Genomic DNA, 16,585 nt, shown 5'->3' with positions numbered 1-16,585 from the left:
TGAGACAGATCCCCTACAATTTCCAAGAACAAGGTGAAGCCAGGTACCAATGGGTCGTGACTGTAATCCTAGCTACTCAAGAGGCTGAGATCTGAGGATCATGATTTGAAGCCAGACTGGATAAAGAAATCTGTAAGACTCTTATATCCAGTTAACCAAAAAAATAAAAAGGCTTGAGGTAGAGATGTGACTAAAGTGATAAAACTCTATTCTTGAGCAAGAAAGCTAAAGAAAATACAAGGTTCTGAGTCCAAGCCCTAGAACCAGCACACACACACACACACACACACACACACACACACACACAGGAAAAGACAGAAGGAAGGAAGGTAAAGGAAGGAAGGAAGGAAGGAAGGAGGGAAGGAAGAAAGGAAAGAAAGAAAGAGAAAGAAGTGGTAGATGCTAGGGGATGGGGCAAAAAAATGAGGAGTTAGCTTTGAAAGCGAGTTAGCATTTTTTAAAAATGATTGAAAAAAACATTCTGGAGATGCACAATGGTGATGGTAGCACAACACGGTATGTGCTCCTAATGATGTCACTGGTGTTCAAACTGCTTTTTACTGAAAAAGTCCAACTAAAAACGGGAGATAAGAGCCTGGTGTGTATGTGGCAGGGGGCGGCTCATGCCTATAATCCTAGCTACTTAGGAGGCTGAGATATCTGAGGATCATGGTTTGAAACCATCTCAAGCAGGAAAGTCTGTGAGACTCTTATCTCCAAGTAAGTACCAAAAAGCCAGAAGTGGAACTGTGGCTCAAGTAATAAAGCTCAGGGACAACACCCATGCCCTGAGTTCAAGCCCTAACACAAGCACAAACACACATGCACACATGAAAAGAGATAGAAAGAGAAAGAGAGAGAGAGAAGGAAGGAAGGAAGGAAGGAAGAAGAAAGAAAGAGACAGGAGATAAGCTTTAGGACCCAACCTTTACTCTTCATTTCTCTCTCTTTTCCTCTGAACCATTCTCTCCTGCAGATACTTCAGAGCCATCTTAGAATGCAGGAAGGAGTAGACAGGACACAGGGCCAGGTGTCAATGACTCTGTGTATGTGTGTGTGTGTGTGTGTGTGTGCCAGTACTGAGGCTTTCTAAGTTTTTTCACTCAAGACTGGTGCTCTACCACTTAAGCCACAGCTCTACTTCCAGCTTTATGGAAGTTAGAAATAAAATTATCGGGGCTGGGAAGGTAGCTCAGCGGTAGAGTGCTTGCCTTGCAAGCATGAGGCCCTGGGTTCGATTCCTCAGCACCACATAAACAGAAAAAGCCGGAAGTGGGCTGGGAAGGTGGCTCAGTGGTAGAGCACTTGCCTTGCATGCTCGAGGCCCTGGGTTCGATTCCTCAGCACCACATAAGAAAAAAGCCAGAAGTGGCGCTGTGGCTCAAGTGGTAGAGTGCTAGCCTTGAGCTGAAGAGCTGAGGGACAGCACCCAGGCCCAGAGTTCAGGCCCCACGACTGGACCGAAAAAAAAAAAAGAAAAAGCCGGAAGTGGCGCTGTGGCTCCAGTAGTAGAGCGCTAGCCTTGAGGGGAAGACCTGAGGGACAGCGCCCAGACCCAGAGTTCAGGCCCCATGACCAGCAAAAAAAAAAGAAAGAAAAAAGAAAAGAAATAAAATTATCATGGATTTTTTTTTCTGCCCAAAGCTGGCTTTGAATCTAATCTTCCTGAATAGTGAGGATGTCAGTTGGGAGCCATCAGTGCCTGGCCTCATGTGACCAGTCCTGAGACAATGGGCTGTCAGACCCACTGCTGTCACCCCTGACCATCTGAACAGACCTGGAGCTGGGACTACTTAATTACACATACTCCGCTCCCTCCACCCCCCAGTTTTTCTGTCTATTTAAACCTATGCTCATGTTTGTATCCCCAAAATGGCCGAAGATGAACTGAACTGCCTCCTTCCCCTTGACTCTCAGTGCCATGCCCTAAACCTCCTTTATCTGAAGTTCACTGTGTCTCTCTATTTGACCCATAGGGGTGAGTCACCAGACCTGATACATGGGTCTGGGACCTAAAACCTATAGTTTTGATGAACACTGGGCTGTATACTTAAAAGTAGTTAAGATCAGCTGAGCATCAGTGGCTCATACCTATAATCTGAGATACTCAGGAGGCTGAGTTCCAAAAAACCTAAATTCAGGCCAGTCCAGACAGAAAAATCCAAGACTCTATCTTCAACCAACCAGCAAAAAAAGAAAAAAGAAAGAAAGAAAGGGGGGCTGGGAAGTTGGCTCAGTGGTAGAGTGCTTGCCTTGCAGGCATGAAGCTCTGCATTCAATTCCTCAGCACCACATAAACAGAAAAAGCTGGAAGTGGTGCTGTGGCTCAAGTGGTTGAGCACTAGGCTTGAGCTGAAGAGCTGAGGGAAAGTGCCCAGGCCCAGAGTTCAGGCCCCACGACCTACAAAAAAAAAAAGAAAGAAAGGAGGGAGGGAGGGAAGGAGGGAGGGAGGGAGGGAGGGAGGAAAAAAATGGGGCTGGGAAAGTGGCTCAGTGGTTGAGTGCTTGCCTTACATGCATGAGGCCCTGGGTTCGATTCCTCAACACCACATAAGCAGAAAAAGCCGGAAGTGGGGCTGACGCTCAAGTGGTAGAGCGCTAGCCTTCAGCTGAAGAGCTGAGGGACAGCGCCCAGGCCCAGAGTTCAGGCCCCACGACCGACAAAAAAAGAAAAAAAGAAAGGAAGGAAGGAAGGAAGAGAGAGAAAGAGAGAAAAAGAAAGGAAAAGAAAAAAGAAAGAGCTGGACTGGAGGCTGGACTTAAGTGGTAGTTCACCGGCTGTGAGCAAGAAAGCCCAATGATGCCAGACATCAAGTTCAAGCCTCAGTACCAGAATAGCACACCAAAAAAAAACATAAAAAGTTAAAATGATACATTTTATGTCATTTGTTATTTTAACATAGTTATTTACTTGGGTGCAGGGTTTGAACTCAAGGTCTTATGCTTGCTAGTTAGGCACTCTACCTCTTGAGCCACACTTCTACCCCTTTTTGCTTGCATTGTTTTTTAGTTGGCTTTATTTATTTATTTATTTATGGTGCCAGACCTGGGGCTTGAACTCAGGGCATGGGCTCTGTTCCTGAGCTCTTTTTGCACAAGGCTAGCACTCTACCACTTGATCTAGGGCTGGCTTTGAACCACAGTCCTCCAATCTCAGCCTCCTAAATTGCTAGGATTACGGGTATGAGCCCCCAGTACCTGGATGCTGCTGCTGCTGCTGTCTTCTTCTTCTTCTTCTTCTTCTTCTTCTTCTTCTTCTTCTTCTTCTTCTTCTTCTTCTTCTTCTTCTTCTTCCTCTTCCTCTTCCTCTTCCTCTTCCTCCTCCTCCTCCTCCTCCTCCTCCTCCTCCTCCTCCTTCTTCTCCTCCTTCTCCTTCTCCTCCTTCTCTTCCTCCTCCTCCTCCTCCTCCTCCTCCTCCTCCTCCTCCTCCTCCTTCTCCTCCTCATCCTTCTTCCTCCTCCTCCTCCTCTTCCTCCTCCTCCTCCTCCTCCTCCTCCTCCTCCTCCTCCTCCTCCTTCGTTATTGATAGGGTCTCCTATTCAAAAATGCCCAGGGCTGACTTTGAACAGGTACCTTCCTTATGCCATCTGTGTATCTGGGATTATAATTTTTTTTTTTTTTTTGGGTCTGGTTGTGGGGCCTGAACTCTGGGCCTGGGCGCTGTCCCTCAGCTCTTCAGCTCAAGGCTAGCGCTCTACCACTTGAGCCACAGCGCCACTTCCGGCTTTTTTTCTTTTTGCTTATGTGGTGCTGAGGAATCAAACCCAGGGCCTCTGGCTTGCAAGGCAAGCACTCTAGCACTGAGCCACCTTTCCAGCCCTGGGATTATAATTTTTGAGGATGAGGGAAGTCTTCCTGAATTTTTGTTGTTGTTGTTGTTGTTGCTGTTGGTCCTGGGACTTGAACTCAGGGCCTGGGCATTGTTTCTGAGAGCTCTTTTTCTCAAAGGTAGCACTCTACCACTTTGAGCCATGGTATCACTTATAGTTTTCTGGTGGTTAATTGGAGATAAGAATCTCACAAACTTTCCTGCTAGGGTTGGCTTTGAACCATAATCCTCAGATCTCAGCTTCCTGAGTAGCTAGGATTACAGGCATCAGCCACCAGTGCTCAGCTGTCTCACTTTTTTTTTTTTCTGGCTGTCCTGGAAGCTCAGTCCTTCAGATCTCCATCTCCTTAGTAGTTGGGGATTACAAGTGTGAGCCACCACAGCCAGCTTTTTTTTTTTCTCCAACTGCAGGGCTTGAATTGGGGCCTAGATGCTGTCCCTGAGCTTTTTTCACTCATGACTAGCTAGCACACTACCACTTGGGCCACTGCCCCACCCCCCCCCTTTTTTTTTTTGATTAATTGGAGATAAGAGATTAGAGTCTCAGGGACTTTCCTGCCAGGGAAAAGTCCGTGAGAAAGTCTGTGAGATAAGACACTGGTGGCTCACACCTGTAATCTACCCACTCAGGAAGCTGAGATCTAAGGATTGCAAAGGCAGCCCTGGCAGACAAATCCAAGACTCTTATCTCTAATTGTTCAGCAAAAAGCTGAAAGGAGAAGTGTGGTCCAAGTGGTAGAGTGCTGCTGGCCATGAATGGGAAAAGCTGAATGAAAGTTTGAGGCCCTGAGTTTAAGTCTAAGTACCAGCACACACACACACACACACACACACACACACACACACAGGCATTGTGCTAAAGCTGAATACAAAGGCTTTATTACATCTACAATTGTAGCTACTCAGGAGGTAGAAATCAGGAGGATTCCAGTTTGAGGCCAGCCTGGGCAAAGGATTTGAAAAGTCCCAATCTCAATCAATTAAAAAAAAAAAAAGGCCAGGCAGGGGTGGCTCATGCCTGTAATCCTAGCTACTCAGGAAACTAAGATCTGAAGATCCTGGTTCAAAGCCAGCCTTGGTAGAAAAGTCCCTGTGAGACTCTAATCTCCAATTAAACACTGAAAAATGGGAAGTGGTGCTGTGGCTCAGGAACAGCGCCCAGGATGAGAGTTCAAGCCCCATGACTGATTTTTTAAATTATTATTGATAAGTAGTAATTATTAATAATGAAGCAAAAAATTAAAATGCACTGTGGACTTGGCTTAAGTGGTGGAGGCGTGGCTCAAATGGTTGGGGTGTGGTTAGAGCTGTAGGGGCGTGGCTACAGCAGTAGGGGGTGTGGCTCAAGCAGCACAACTGCAATATTTCAAAAACAAAAAAAGAGAGAAAAAGAAAGCAAGAATAGGGGACCGGGAAGGTGGCTCAGTGGTAGAGTGCTTGCCTTGCATGCATGAGGCTCTGGGTTCGATTCCTCACCACCACATAAGCAGAAAAAGCCAGAAGTGGTGCTGTGGCTCAAGTGGTAGAGTGCTAGCCTTGAGCTGAAGAGCTGAGGGACAGTGCCCAGGCCCAGAGTTCAGGCCCCACAACCGGAAAAAAAAAAAAAAAATAGGGAATTTTCTCCCAAGGAATATAAATTCAGAAGGTGGCAAACACCAAGTGCTCCTTAAGGGCTGGAACTTAGTTCAGTGGGAGGCAGGTACCTAGCTTGCAGAATGCCCTGAGTTTGATCTACAGCGCCAGAAAGAAAAGAATGATGTATTATGCAGGACAACCCCGGTTTAAAGGGTTCTGGTCCTAATGATAACGCTTTCTTTCCAGTGGCAGAGGTTGGGACATGCCTCTCTTTCCCAGTGGAGGAGAGGTTCGCTCCTCTACCTCTTCCAGGTGAAGAAGTTTGTCATGTGTGTGGGTTCAAACCCAGGTTCAACTGGGTTATGTATACTTGGCTGACTGGCCTGTTACCCAGCCTGGGCCTCTCTGGGTGGAAGAGAGGCCAGAGTGTCAGAAAGGAGGCCCCTTTGGAGTTTGAGAAGTGGAATCCCCAGATGGAAATTCCATCCTGGCTCCCAAAGAGCCCTCTGGGTCCCAAGTCCCTGGAATGCCTTGTTCTACTTCCTCTCTAGGGCAGTCTTGAACCCAAGGCAGGGACAGCCGAGCTAGCATCGCCCCCGCAGGCTGGCTTCCTCTGGCTAGACCAGGCCTGGCCCAAGAAGCCCCTCCTTCCTTCTCCCAGCAGGAACCGGGGTCACCTGTGGGCCGGGTGGGTCTGGATGGTCAGGTGTTGGGGTTGGAGGCAGCTTTACCACCCGCTCCTGACACCTGCCAAAGATGCCTTGCTTGGAGATCCCAGGATCTGAGCTTCCCCAGTTTCCCCCACAGCTGGACTGATTTCTGAGACGCCCTTTCTTCCAGCTTTCTGGGTGGCCACAGTGTTCACCTGGGACCGGGCAGGGTGAGGATTCCTCTCCAGGCGGCCATCGTGTGGCGCTGGGGACGTGGGGTCGACTTAGGGAGCTGGCAGAGGGGCGGGGCCCCGGCGGGCCCAGGGGCGGGGCGGGCAGGGGAAGGGCACACCCGCCCGCCCTGACTCACCCTCACCCCGTCCGGGAACTCTGCGGGAGTCCCAGCCGCTCTCGTTCCAAGGACCTCAGAGCCGGCCCAGGGCCCATCCCGCAGTGGTAAGTTGGGTCGGGGTGGGGTGGGGTGTGTCGGGGGGGGGGGTCTCTGGTCCTTGGGGAACAGATGGCCAGGTGAGGGTCGGGCTGGGGCCGTAGGTGATCCTAGGGAGGATCGCTCAGGTGAGGCTGGCACGGTGGCCTGGGCGGGCTCCACTAGGAGCTGGGGGTGGAACAAGGGTGCGCAGACAGAGGCCTCGGCCCAAGGGGAGCCCATCCACCTCCCTCCAACCCCCAAGTGAAAGAATGAAGATCAACAGGTGGGACTCAACCTTTAGGGAAGCCGTGACTTTCATAGTATAGTTTCTCCTCGGGTGACACAGTGACACCTCAAAAGGAGGTGTCTCCTCCTCTCCCCCCCCCAAGCCCTCAGAGTTCTACTCCTTGGGGTCCTCCCCAACTTGCATCCCCCACCCCTGCACCTTGAGGTTTTTGAACTTCAAGATTTCCTAGACCCACCGGCTACTCCAAGCCCCAGCAGGAAAAGCTAGTCTGGCCTCAAGATCTGCTACTAAAGGGTGACCCACCCTTGCCCCAGACCTCAGTTTCCCCCTTGTGGAAAAAGTAGGAATTGTACTCCTCTTCAAGAGTTAAAAAGAAAAGAAAAAAAAAAAAAAGTTTTAGGTTTGGTGTTTCTTCCTGGCTGAAAAGATCTAGTCTGGCTAGTCCTCTAGGATTTGGGGGGGGGGGGGGCAGGAGGGGGTGCACATGCAGGTGTGACTGCTGGTACTGGGGTTTCAACTTAGGGACCTCTTGCTCTCACTTGGCTTTTTTGCCCAAGATTAGTGCACCACCACTTGAGCCCCAGCCCACTTCTGCCTTGTTCCTAGTTAATTGGAGATAAGAATTTCACAGACTTTTTTCTACCTAAGCTGGCTTAGAACTATGATCCTCATATTGCAGCCTCCTAAGTAGCTAAGATTACAGGTGTGAACCACCAGCACCCAGTACCTCTAAGATTCTTGAAAGAGTAACAGATTTATTTTATTTTATTTTTGCCAATGGCTTATTCCTGTAACTCTAGCTACTCTGGAAGTTAAGATATGAGGCTTGTTATTTGAAGCCAGCCCTGGCAGGAAAGTCTGTAGACTTGTATCTCCAATTAACCAGCAAAAAGCTGGAAGTAGAGATGTGGCTCAAGTTGTAGAGCACCAGCCTTGAGTAAATTAACTAAGGGACATCACCCAGGCCTTGAGTCCAAGCCCTAGGACTGGCAAAAGAAAATTCTTCATTAAAAGAAAAAGATTTTTGCAACTGGGTGCAGGTGGCTCATGCCTATAATCTTAGCTACCCAGGAGACTGAGATCTGAGGATCATAGTTCAAAGCCAACCTGGGCAAGAAAGTCAGTGGGACTCTTTTGTTTGTTTTGCCAGTCGTGGGGCCTGAACTCTGGGCCTGGGTGCTGTCCCTCAGCTCTTCAGCTCATGGCTAGTGTTCTACCACTTGAGCCACAGCGCCACATCCAGCTTTTTCTGCTTATGTGGTGCTGAGGAATCCAACCCAGGGCCTCATGCACTCTACCACTGAGCCACCTTCCCAGCCCTCAGTGAGACTCTTATCTCTAATTAGCCACCAGATGGCAGGAAGAGGAGCTGTGGCTCAAATTCTATAGTATCAGCCACTACAATTCTAGAAAACAGCTCTAACATTCATGCTTCCAAAGTTGAGAACAGATTCAGCATGGAGAGCATCAGATAGCCTAGCTTGTGGTCCCTCCTCCCAGTTCTATGAGTCCTGTCTCCTCAGCCATCCTTCCAGCTCTGCTCAGACACTAAGGGATTGGGGGAGGGGGGAAGATGGCCAGCCTTGGTCTGGAGGAATGTAATGGCAGGTTCGGAAAGATCAAGTTTGAGTCATAGAGACAGATAATGATAATCCCTTGGACCCACCTCCGATTATCTTTGTATATACACCTTGTCCCCTGGGAGCTACAGGCTCATCCTTAAGCTTTTCTGTCTTCTAGCCTGTGATTGTGCAGCAGTGAGGGCAGGCAGGCAGGCGACTGAACTTACATCATTGGAAGATCATTGTCCTGAAAAGTGGCCAGGGCAGAGTTAGTCCCTGCCTCTCTGTGTGTGTATGTGTCTTACAGCATGAGATTTGAAATCAGGGCTGCTCACATTCAAGACAGTCACTCTACTGCTGAGCCTTAACTCCAAGCCCTGTTTTGTTTTTTTGGTTGTTGTTGTCATTTTGCTTTGCACTGGTTATTTCTGAGATAGAATCTTGCTTACTGCCTGTGTCCATTCCTGGACCTCGATCCACCTATTTTAGGGAGGATGATAGATGGACACTACCATACATATCTCTCCAGTGAGAAGGAATCTCATGAACTGGTTGCCTGCACTTGCCTTGAACCTTGATCCTCAAAATCTCAGCCTCCCAAGTAGCTGGGATTACAGGATGAGCCACCAGCACCCAGCTTCCATGGGTTCATTTGTATCAGGTTAGACGCTGATGGTGGAAGTTAGGAGTTTTTGTGTTTTTTTTTAATTTTTGCAGAGGACAGGGCAATGTGAATGTGGAGGACAGGCCACGGTGTGCAATGAGTAAGCAATCCAAGACCTGCTCCCCACCTTTAGGAATGTTTGTGCCTGATCCCTTTGCCTACAGATCTCCCCTCTGGGAGATGGGGGCCTCAGATTAAGGGATCCGACTTAAGCCAGGTACCAATGGCTCCCACCTGTATTTCTAGCTCCTCAGGAAGCTGAGAAGTGAGGATCACAGTTCAAAGTCAGCTCTGGCAGGAAAAATCTGTCAAACTCTTATCTCCAATTAACCAGCCAAAGGCAGGAATCACAGCTGCGCCTCCATGGTAGAGCATAAGTTTTGAGTGAAAAAACAAAGTCTAAGGACAGCACCCAGGCTCAAAATTCAAGCCCCAGGACTGGCACAGAAAAAAAGGGGGGTGGGATGGGAGGAGTTGATTGTTGGGAACTGCCTGCTGAGTGGATGCCGGCTTCCTGTATTGAAGTCTCTACCTCTAATTTGATCTCACTCAGGAGAGACCCTCCAAAGGGGGTACAGTTGAAACCGAAAGAGACAGAACGTGTCAGAGCTGTTAGCTGAGGTATAGAACAGGGGACCAGGGTTTCCTTACCCTGAAGATTGGCACTGCCCCGTGGCCCGGATATTCCCTTCCTGGTCCAGCCACCATTGATCAGAGAAAGAATGGAAGGCTCCTAGGAGCCTGTTTGAGAGGTGGTAGTCAGCTGGGCCCTGGCAACACACACCTGTAATCCTAGCAACTCAGGAGGCTGAGATTCGAAGATCAAGGCAGCCAGGGCAAGAAAGACTATGATGCTCTTATCTAATTAACTAATGGAGTGGAGCTGTGGCTCAACTGGTAGAAAGCCAACCTGGAGGACTGGGAAGGTGGCTCAGTGGTAGAGCGCTTGCCTTGCATGCATGAGGCCCTGTGTTCGATTCCTCAGCACCACATAAGCAGAAAAAGTCAGAAGTGGTGCTGTGGCTCAAGTGGTAGAAGGCTAGCCTTGAGCTGAAGAGCTGAGGGAGGGCTGGGAAGGTGGCTCAGTGGTAGAGTGCTTGCCTTGCATGCATGAGGCCCTGGGTTTGATTCCTCAGCACCACAGAAGCAGAAAAAGCTGGAAGTGGCATTGTGGCTCAAGTGATAGAGCACTAGCCTTGAGCCGAAGAGCTGAGGGACAGCACCCAGGGCCAGGGTTCAAGCCCCACGACTGACCAAAAAAAAAAAAAAAACCAAGCTGGAGCAAAAAAGGCGAGAGTACCTAGGCCCTGAGATCAATCAAGCCTTGGTCCTGGCACGCACACACGTGCACATGCACGTGCGCACGCACACACAGACAAAAGATGTTGGCACAACTTTAGATGTTGGCAAAAGGGGACCACGGCGGGCCCCACTGTTCTTTCCAATCCTCTCTAGCCTCAGGAAGTGGCAGCCTAGTTTCAGCCTGTGCCCCACGCCCACGTGTGACTTGGGCCTGGCCCATCTTTATCTTCCATAATAATACCTTGGTTGAAAAGGAAACCAGGCACAGACAGAGTGGGACAGCAGCCCAGGAGCCTGGCAGCCCAGCCCTGTGCCAGTCATCCTGCCAGTCTTAGGTGTCAGCCTGAGAGTTCTCCACTGGGGCAGGGTGTCCATCTTCCAGAGGTTATCAACACCCCCTCCCTCCCAGAGCCCAGGTCTCCCGTTTGTACCTCTAGCTCCTTTAGAAACTCAGGTGTCCTGGTCACTCACTCACACAGGAACACACACACACACACACACACACACACACACACACACACACACACGCCCCCAGGGCTGACTGGCCTTCAACCTGGCCACTCCCTAACCCTTGGGGCCCAGTAACCAGAGCAGAGCCAGGTTCCAGCCGGCTTTTCCAGTTGGAGGTAGTGCCCTGAGCACCCCTGGAGGGGGTGGGGGACCAACGCCCCGGAAGTCCTGGGCCTTGGGACACTCTGGTCAGGTGCAGGTAAGAACTGGACTCAGGACATAGTGGACAGAGAGTGCTTTGGGGGTGTCTCTTCTATAGAATAAGAAAGGCAATGCCTAGCATGAGGAGAAAGCTGCATAGAGAGACTGGGGACTCGTGCTCTGTCTCTCCTGAACTGTGAAAGATCAGGCAGAAGGTCCCAGCGTGGAGAAGCTCTCTGGCTCTGAGAAGGAGGTGAATTCTAGGAAAGGGGGCCCTCGTCTCACAGGTAGATTGCAGAGGGTCTGGAGCAAGGCCCATGTCTGGAACCCTGGCAGTCCTTCCAGACGGGAGCCCTGCACCTCATGATTCCTTGTTTCTCTGCTTTCTGTAGGCAGGATGATCCCTGTGGCAGAGTTCAAGCAGTTCACAGAACAGCAGCCAGCATTCAAAGTGCTCAAGCCCTGGTGGGACGTGTTGGCTGAGTACCTTACAGTGGCCATGCTCATGATTGGGGTCTTTGGCTGCACCCTTCAGGTAAGGGGCGGGCCACAAAGGGGCGGGACCTCACTGTGGGGATGGTCATGATTGGTTCCTTGGCCGCACTTTTCAGATGAGGAGGGTGACCACAAAGGAATGGTGTGTGTGTGGGGGGGGGGGGGGTATCCTTAGAGTGGCCATGCTCATGATTGGTTCCTCAGCCATACCCTCCAGGTGAGGAGTGGGCCACAAATGGGCGAGACTTCACCCTGGGGATAGTCATGATTGGTTTGGATTATACCTGTAGGTGAAGGGCAGAGCCATACAGGGGTGGGACCCCCACCTGCCTCCCTGTCACTCAAAAGCCGAATCCCGAGCCCACTTTCAGACCAATTCTGACCCCCTTACTGGACCTGACTGCATGTCCCCTTTTTATAAGGGCATAGTCCTAGGTCTACCCTAGTGGACTCATGGGAAAGATCCCATTTCCAAACGAGATCATATACATGCATAGGGATTGAGGGCTGAGACGTCTACATCTTTAGGGGGTGAGGTCACAACTCAAATCAACTCTTAATTCCATGTACATATGATATAAATATATTAATATAACATACATAATATATAATATTTGTGTGTATTTATATACATATAATTTTAATTTTCAAATACTATCTTGTGGTTTTGCTCGGGTGAGCCTGGACTAAGATCTTCCTACTGATGCGTCCTGATTATCTAGGATGATAGGTATATGCCACTATATACAGCAATTGGTGGAGATGGTAGAGACTCACCAACATTTTGCCCAAGCTGGCCTCAAATTGCAATGCTCCCAACCTCTGCCTCCCATGTAGCTGGGATCATACGCGTGAATCACTGCATCCAGCAACCCAAGTCTTTTCTTCAAAGACTTCTTAGCAACTCCTCTCAAGTCAGCTGGCTGGCAGTAATCCAAGATGAAGGTTTCCTAACTTTCAGCTTTACTTTCTTCCCCCATCTTATCTCCTTTCGTTCCCAGGTAACACAGGACAAGATCATCTGCCTGCCCAGCCATGAACCTCGGGAGAATTTATCAGAGGCTCCATGCCAACAGCTGCTGCCACGAGGGGTTTCTGAGCAGATGGGGGACCTCCGGGAATTGAGTGGCCTCAAGAACAACTTGGACCTTCAGCAGTACAGCTTCATTAACCAGCTGTGCTATGAGACAGCTCTCCACTGGTACGCTAAGTATTTCCCCTACCTGGTTGTCATTCACACACTTATCTTCATGGTCTGTACCAGCTTTTGGTTCAAGTTCCCTGGCACCAGTTCCAAGATCGAACACTTCATCTCCATCCTGGGCAAGTGTTTTGATTCCCCATGGACAACAAGGGCCTTGTCTGAAGTCTCCGGAGAGAACAATAAGGGTCCCACTGCTGGACGGGCCACGGCCACTGTGGCAGCCGCAGCAGGGCCAGGGCCAGGAAAGACAGGTGAGGGCGAGAAGGAGAAGGTGCTGGCAGAACCAGAGAAGGTGGTGACTGAGCCTCCGGCTGTCACCTTGTTAGACAAGAAGGAAGGTGAGCAGGCCAAAGCCTTGTTTGAGAAAGTCAAGAAGTTCCGGGTCCACGTGGAAGAGGGGGACATCCTCTACACCATGTACATCCGGCAGACAGTACTCAAAGTGTTCAAGTTCTTTGCCATCCTGGTTTACAACTTGGTGTATGTGGAAAAGATCAGCTTCCTGGTGGCCTGTAGGGTGGAGACCTCAGAAGTGACTGGGTATGCCAGTTTCTGCTGCAACCATACCAAGGCTCACCTCTTCTCCAAGCTGGCCTTCTGCTACATCTCCTTCGTGTGTGTGTATGGCATCACCTGCCTATACACGCTCTACTGGCTCTTCCACCGACCCCTCAAAGAGTATTCCTTCCGGTCTGTGCGGGAGGACACAGGAATGAACGACATCCCCGATGTGAAGAATGACTTCGCCTTCATGCTGCACCTCATTGACGAGTACGACTCGCTCTATTCCAAGCGTTTTGCCGTTTTCCTCTCCGAGGTCAGTGAAAGCCGTCTCAAGCAACTCAACCTGAACCATGAGTGGACCCCAGAGAAGCTTCGACAGAAGCTGCAGCGGAATGCCCGGGGTCACCTGGAGCTGGCTCTGTGCATGCTCCCTGGGCTCCCTGACACTGTGTTTGAGCTCAGTGAGATAGAGGCCCTCCGGCTAGAAGCCATCTGTGACATCTCCTTTCCCCCAGGCCTCTCGCAGCTGGTGAACCTCCAGGAACTCAGTTTGCTCCATTCACCCGCCAAGCTGCCCTTCTCCTCGCAGATCTTCCTGCGCGATCGCCTGAAAGTGATGTGCGTGAAATGCGAGGAACTCCGTGAGGTGCCCCTCTGGGTGTTTGGGCTGCGTGGCTTAGAAGAACTCCACCTGGAGGGACTCTTTGCTCCAGAGCTGGCTCGAGCGGCTACTCTTGAGAGTCTCCGGGATTTAAAGCAGCTCAAGGTGTTGTCCCTCCGGAGCAATGCCGGAAAGGTGCCAGCCAGTGTAACGGATGTAGCCGGACACCTACAACGACTGAGTTTACATAATGATGGGGCCCGATTACTCGCCCTCAACAGCATCAAGAAGCTGGTGGTATTACGGGAGCTCGAACTGGTGGCCTGTGGACTGGAACGCATTCCCCATGCCATCTTCAGCTTAGGTGCCCTGCAGGAACTTGACCTCCAGGACAACCACCTGCGATCCATCGAGGAGATTCTGAGTTTCCAGCATTGTCGGAAACTGGTCACCCTCAAGCTGTGGCACAACCAGATCGCTTACGTCCCTGAACACGTGAGGAAGCTCAGGGGCCTGGAACAGCTCTACCTCAGCCACAATAAACTTGAGACACTGCCCACCCAGCTCGGCCTGTGCTCTAGCCTCCGTTTACTGGATGTGTCCCATAATGGTCTGCGTTCCTTACCACCAGACGTGGGCCTCCTCCAGAATCTGCAACACCTAGCTCTCTCCTACAATGCCCTCGAGGCCTTGCCAGAAGAGTTGTTCTTCTGTCGAAAGCTCCGGATTTTGCTTTTGGGTTACAACCATCTGAGCCAGCTCTCCCCCCACGTGGCAGCCCTCAGGGCCCTCAGCCGCCTAGAACTCAAGGGCAACCGGTTGGAGGCACTGCCTGAAGAACTTGGCAACTGCACAGGACTCAAGAAAGGGGGGTTGCTGGTAGAAGACACCCTGTATGAGGGGCTACCCCCAGAGGTGCGAGAAAGGATGGAGGAGGAATGAAGTTAGGCTGGGGTAGGTTCAAGTGGAGGCCTATTGGATGCCTCTGCCCTACCAATGTCTTCCAAGAGAAATGGCTGATGGGCCCACCCAGAAAACAATTGACAGTCGTGTCAGCTATGTGGAGCCCAGGCAAGACCCTAGGACTAGTTCATCTGGGGAGAGGCAGGAAGTTGCGGATTTGGGGTGGAACCTCATTCTCAAGCTCAAAACCACAACCTGTGTGTCTTTGACTAGCTGGCCTGCCCTCTCTCTGGACATTCCAGTTAATTAGTGTCATAGATGGGAGTGGGGACACATCCCAGTGGGATTTTCCAATCATCCTCCCTCCTCGTAACACAAACAACATGGCTTACATCTGAGGTTCCCTCTCAAGGACGGGACACAAACACAAAGGACAAACTCCCCCCCACCCCATTATTATCCTAACTTTGATGCCAATTTCTTATTTATAAGTACAATGGATTTCATATTTGGCTAAGTGTCAAAACCAACTGAATAGCTAGGATAAAAGAAAACATCCCAAGCCACACCCCTGAAATACTGACTCAGGAGTTTTGGGTGGGGGCCAGGAAGCTGCTCGTAAAAAAGCATACCAGGTAACTCCTAATGCAGGTAGTCCTGGAATTGTATAATGGAAATGCTGATCTGTGATGGAAAGAGATGTCAAAGCCTGGTACAGTGGCTCACACCTGTAATCCTACCTAGTTGGGAGGCTGAGATCAGGAGGATCATGGTTCAAGGCCAGGTGGGGCAAAAATATTCACAAGATCCCATCTCAATAAATAAAAATCTGGGCATAGTGGTACACCTGGCATCCTAGAAACACAGAAAGCACGAACAGGTGGATCACAGTTCCGAAGAGCCTGAGCAAAAAAGTGAAAACCTATTTGAAAATATGAAATTTAAAAGGCCTTGGGGGGCGAGGGGTGGGGTGACTCCAATGTTATAGCACCTGCCTAGCAAGCAGGCCCTGAGTTCAAATCTCAGCACTGCTAAAAGAGAAAGGGGGAAAGGGAGAGGATAGATTTTGGAATGTCTGGGTTCCAAGGCCCATTTTCAGTTCTAGACCTTTTGAGACTCTCAAGACACTGAGCACTTCTTTCCTCTGGAAATGCTTAAAGCAACACATAAAACTGCAAGCATAACCTCCAGAGGTTTTCTCATGGATTTCCTCAAGGTAAGAACACCTGCTATGGAGGCTACACTTATCTGAGGCCATGCAAGGACTTTATCTTTGGGATGTTCCTGTGTGGGGGAGCATAGACCAGGGTGCACTTAATAAATACCAATTATGAGAATTGTAATTCTATGTGCATTCCTATCATTAAGTTTTTTGTTTCACATGCTCAGTTTTAACTCAGGATCAAAACTGAGTCAATTCTGGGAAGGACAGGCACCAAAGGCAGCTTGAAAGGGCAACAAGGTAGACATATCAGTAAATCTGCCTTAATACTAGAGAATCCCTTTCCTCCGGTGCTTTTGTGTGTGTGTGCTCCAGTCCTGGGGCTTGAACTCAGAGTCTGGGTGCTGTCTCTAAGCGTTTTTTTGTTTGTTTGTTTGTTTTTTGCGCTCTACCATTTGAGCCACAGTTTCACTTCCAGCTTTTTGGTGGTTAACTGGAGATGACAAGGACTTTCCTATCCGGGTTGGCTTCAAACTAATTCTCAGATCTCAGCCTCTCAAGCAGCTGGGATGACAGGCATGAACCAGACAACTGGCCTCCCATGGTTTTATTGTTTTTGATGTGTGTGTGTGTGTGCGCACACACACACACACACACACACACACACACACACACACACACACAGAGGTCCTGGGGCTTGAACTCAAGGTGAACCTTAGTTCCAGTTCTAGATTTATGTATTTGTTTGTTTTTGTCAGTTATGTCAAATTGAGTATGAATTCAAGGCCTGGGCACTGTCCCTGCAC

General features: G+C 49.9%; 1 protein-coding gene across 1 annotated transcript; it reads left to right on the top strand.

The window, feature by feature from the left end:
- The first annotated feature begins 6,442 nt into the window (after nucleotides 1-6,442).
- Lrrc8e (leucine rich repeat containing 8 VRAC subunit E) lies at nucleotides 6,443-15,915 on the top strand. Its single transcript, XM_042693802.1, has 3 exons — nucleotides 6,443-6,510; nucleotides 11,303-11,445; nucleotides 12,407-15,915. The coding sequence occupies exons 2-3, from the start codon at nucleotides 11,308-11,310 to the stop codon at nucleotides 14,654-14,656; spliced, it is 2,388 nt and encodes a 795-aa protein (XP_042549736.1). The 5' UTR covers nucleotides 6,443-6,510; nucleotides 11,303-11,307; the 3' UTR covers nucleotides 14,657-15,915.
- Nucleotides 15,916-16,585: the final 670 nt, after the last annotated feature.

This window comes from Dipodomys spectabilis, unplaced genomic scaffold, assembly GCF_019054845.1.
Source record: "Dipodomys spectabilis isolate Male_0828 unplaced genomic scaffold, ASM1905484v1 ptg000173l, whole genome shotgun sequence".
Taxonomy (NCBI): Eukaryota; Metazoa; Chordata; class Mammalia; order Rodentia; family Heteromyidae; genus Dipodomys; species Dipodomys spectabilis.
The sequence above is the reverse complement of the archived record's forward strand: the minus strand, read 5'-3'. Positions and strand labels throughout refer to the sequence as shown.